We start from the raw sequence: 4529 nt of genomic DNA on the forward strand, positions 1-4529 counted from the left end.
ACATTTGAAGCTTTCAGGCTTCTGAGGTCTTGAGTCATGGGATTCACCTTGTTCTCTCTCCAAGTTTGAGAGTAGCTCTACCTTAGTTGTTGCAGTGGCCAGCCTACAGAACCACAGTCTCCTGTATTCCATATGTTCCTGGATGTCGAGCACTTAATGTCTGGTTTCAGAACTCACATTTTCTCTCTGACTTCTGCCTTATTCATGTGCATGCTTGTTTGTTTTGTTCAGTCCCTTTCACTAGTGCACACAGTGATTTTCTAACATGTTCTGAACTTTGATTTCTAAGTGGCCAATTATCTCAGTTTTGTTGTTGCAAAAGCAAGCACCAGTACCTTAAAAAATGTGCCCTGTAAATACTATATGTGGAGTTGTAATATAAATTTGGAAGTGTAATATATCACAACACACCCACACTTTGAGGCTCCTGACAGGGGGTCCCTCCTGACCCCTGCCTACAGCTATTATAGAAATCCCGATGTTCTCCATCAGATGCCTCAGCTGTGCTCACCACACACCAAGAGGCGCACATTCGCATGCATTCACATCCAGTGTCCCTAGAAGCATGTGTGCTGAAATACACACAACCACGTTACACAGCTGAGTGTTAACGCTTCACACAGCCACTGCTGTGGGCTTAGAACGGTTACAATAGGATATAATAAATCATGTCTGCCCTCTCATCCCTGCTTGACAGACAGGAGGTAAAGAGATCTCTTGTCTCCTGTCGGCATTAAATAGCCACTGTGTCTGTTAATAAAAGCCATTATGTTTTATTGGGAGTATTACATGCTAACTGATGGGTGTTAGGACTGTAAATGGATGAATGTGATCTCACTCGGTTGTAATTTGGGCATTGTGACAGAAATAATGCCCCCAATTTCACCCTTTTCAACAATGAAAGAAGCAAGGGAGCAGAACAATTGAACTTTTATTGTATATCCTTAATCCCATGCTGTCAGCCATGAGAGGATGAGATCAGAGTCAGTGGGTCCAGCTGCTTGATTGATGCATGGAGGGAAAATTGCTGAGGTTCAATAAGAGAGTGTCAGTGGATTATCCATCTGTGTCACTGCGTTATGGTCACTTACTGTAGGAGTGTTGGAAACAGTTATACTGAGTTGACATGCAAAGATACAAAGATTTAATGCGTGACACACAGACAGCAGGGAAGTCATTACTGGATCAGAGGGTGTTAAGTCAGTCCTGTGTTGTCTTTTCATCATTACATGCTGATGGTAAATTAATGGTCAAGGGTGTTCTACATAGCTGCCTCCTGCAGTTGTGAGCAGCTCCTGAAATGAAATAACAGGCATCCACTAGCAAAAGAACAACATGTTCTAGTCCAGGAGATCCTAGCGAGTACAATTATTCCTTAAATCCCCAAAGAGACTGATGTGTCTGCATAATAATGAGATGACTGTATGATGTTCCTGGGGGGCACAGCCGGGATTCTTGGCTGTGCTGTCATGTGTCTTAACTGTTCCACAGTTTGAGTGAACTCAAAACCTGGTTAACTTTGAACTTCTTGGATCGTAATGAAAGTGAGACAGAGTGTGTGGTCTCTGGGGGCTCAGGCTCAGCACATGTTCTGAATCCTGATCTTGGCTCTTTGCCCCAATACGCCAAATCTCAAGTGAAGAATCTTGGTGTAATATATGATTATGCTCTAGATAAACTGATTACCTCAGTGATTAGATTATTGTAATGCACTACATGTAGGAGCTAATCGGTCATCCCTTTGTCTTCAGTTGGTCCAGAACGCCACTGCTCATCTATTGACAAATGCCTGGAAACACGACCATATAACACCCACAGTCGCTTCACTCCTCTGGCTTCCAATTTGTTTAAGAATCAATTCTAAGGTCTTGCTTTTTGTTTTTAAGGTCAAAGTGTTTATTTGTCATATGCACAGTTAGGAAATGTGTTTCCCTGTACAATGAAATTCTTACTTTGCCGTCCACATGAATGCCACACAATAGAAAGTCACTTTCGGCTTTTCCCGTCTAGGGGTCGCCACAGCAAATCGTCACAATAACACAAATCTAAGGCACTTTAAAGCAGCAAGTGAAGGAAGCAAATAAAAATACAACAAGAACACAATATAATACAGAGATAATATATGCTATGTGGGAGCCTTGGAGTGCAAATACTCAGCAGTGAGTGTGCAATTGTGCATGTGCAAAACAAGTATGTAAACGGTACAGATGGAATTATATGAGGTAGATCCTGAGTCAGCTGTTTAGGAGTCTGATGGCAGTTGAAAGAAAGAGTTTTTCAGTCTAGTGGTCCTACATTTCACACTGCTGAGCCTCCGACCGGAGGGTAGGGGTGTGAACAGTCCGTGCTGGGGGTGGGTGGGATCTTTCAGGATGGAGGCAGCTTTCCTACACACCCTGCAGTGCTAGATGCTCTGCAGAGAGGGCAGTGGAGTCCTGGTGATTTAAAGCGTTAAATGGTTTAGCACCCCCCTACAGTGATTTGTTATCCTTACCTTCCAGGAAGATCTCTTAGATCATAAACGGTGGGCCCATGATCTCGACTAAAGCTCAAAGGCGATCATTTGCTGTTGCTGGTCCAAAACTATGGAATAACCTGCTATTAGCGATCAGCTCTGCCCCTGGTCTGGTCACCTTTAAATTATTACCGAAAACTCATCTCTTCTCACTAGCACTAGGATTTTCTCATTTATTTTGTCCTCTTTATTATTTTATATCTATTTTATTATGCTTTACTGTGATTGAGTGAAATATGTCATTTTGACAAAGTTAGTTCATTTTGATGTGAAACACTTTGGAACCTTGAGCTTTGAGGACTAAATCTGGTTTGCTTCCCTTTAACGTTTTATGTAGTTTTTATTTCATTAAGCATTATTTATTTGTCACCTGAGAAACATTTTTACAGAATCTCACTAGTAGGACTGGAGGAGAAGCCATCAGATAGGTAGTTAATGCATTCATAGCATAAACTACACAGCGGATCCTCCAGAATTTTCAGCATAACGTCCTTCCTTAGAGAGACACCATCTGTCACATAAAAGCTGGTATGAATGAGGTGGCCAGATTTATTGAGCTGCCCTGAAAATTAACTTATGGAAACTTTCAAGCTTGACTCATTGTGGTCACACCACGGACAAAAGAGAATATATGGTCTAAATTTAGGTTTTATGGGAGGGATGTGCAGGCAGAGGGGACCGGTATTTAGGTTCTTCTGCAGGAGCCACTGACATTTCTGGAGCAGACACTGAAGAAGAGGTTTGTTGTGTGTGTTTTTGTAGCATTTTATTCAGTCAGAGAGGTGTTAGTGCATGCATGCACGGATGTTTAGCTAATACTGCATTTGTAGACGAGGCACTGATGGTAATGTTGGCTGACTGTGAGGATGCTCAGGTTGTTAGTTCATTGGCAGGGGCACTTGGTTTTAGTAGGAGGCGTCCACCTGTAAATGGAGGTGATAACAGCTTGTTGTGTGGCCTCTGATTGTAGGGATGTACACGAGTAAGACAGGTACACACAAGGCAAGGAGGACATTGCAGTAGCCTGGAAAGCTTTTATTTGCCCAGATATCAATCCTTTCCTTTCTCCCTCTTCCCTCTCTCAGAGACGCAGTTTTCAAAGGCTTCAGGTGATATCTTGTCAGGCGATGAGGACAGTAATGACAGTCTGTCTCCAGAGCAGCCGGTCAGCCAGGAGTCTCCTCTGGACCTGGGAGCTCTGCCCTCTCCACCAGAGACACTGGCTGGGAGTGTCTCCTCTCCTACACAGGTAGGATCACTCTGGTGAGACGGGGACAGTGTGGCTGACGTGTTGTGTGGAAAGACTACAAGGGGTATTCAGTGCATCGCCTTACCACTAGGGTCTGTTAACTGTTGAATTTTAATCACACTGGTAAGGCTACGGTTCAGCCATCAGTGATCAGTAAAGTACAGTATATTTTAATATTTTCTATCAGGCCCTTCCTCCACCTCCTCATCTCCCATCACTCTCTGGATCCTCCCCCTCACTGAAGCTGACCAATGGCACAGCAACATCTGCCCAGAGGATGGATGCTACCTCTCAGATCAAGGTAAGCACCATCTGTCAAGCCCAAGCTCCCATCAACTCTCTCCCTCGTTTTGTGGTCAACTCATAATCAGCTGCAGCTGTTTTCATTGTCCACTAACACCAGACAGATGAAGTTAGTGGCTTGCTGTTGAGTATAATGAAGCATGTTTAGTGGAGACAAACCACTAATAATTAGAGTAAACGTTGGTTTACATTCAAGTAAAAAACACTAAAATGTTTGTTTTGCTTCATGTCTGCTGGTTGTGTCAACATATTCGTCACATCAACTTTAACAGCTTTGTACAATTACTTTTTATATGTAAATGCTGTTTTTGCAGCAGTTGTGCCCCCAGCTGGTGAAAAAACAAGTAAATCAGCTTTAAAGCTTTAGTTATTCTGGCAATATAATAAATATTATGGATATTGTTACGGTTACTGTTGCAGTTTACAATGTGTAGTTATCAATATTATTACTCTATTTTTAGT

At 42.6% G+C, this 4529-nt stretch overlaps 1 protein-coding gene across 1 annotated transcript in view; it reads left to right on the forward strand.

Moving 5' to 3' along the window:
* LOC109958823 (MKL/myocardin-like protein 1) overlaps positions 1-4529 on the forward strand; it is a 38072-nt gene that overhangs the window by 25936 nt on the left and 7607 nt on the right. Inside the window, exons 7-8 of the mRNA XM_020597749.1 lie at positions 3486-3764; positions 3952-4065. Of these exons, the coding sequence (XP_020453405.1) occupies positions 3486-3764; positions 3952-4065 (393 nt within the window). The remainder of the gene's footprint in view (positions 1-3485; positions 3765-3951; positions 4066-4529) is intronic.

This window comes from Monopterus albus, unplaced genomic scaffold, assembly GCF_001952655.1.
Source record: "Monopterus albus unplaced genomic scaffold, M_albus_1.0 scaffold35.1, whole genome shotgun sequence".
Lineage (NCBI taxonomy): Eukaryota > Metazoa > Chordata > Actinopteri > Synbranchiformes > Synbranchidae > Monopterus > Monopterus albus.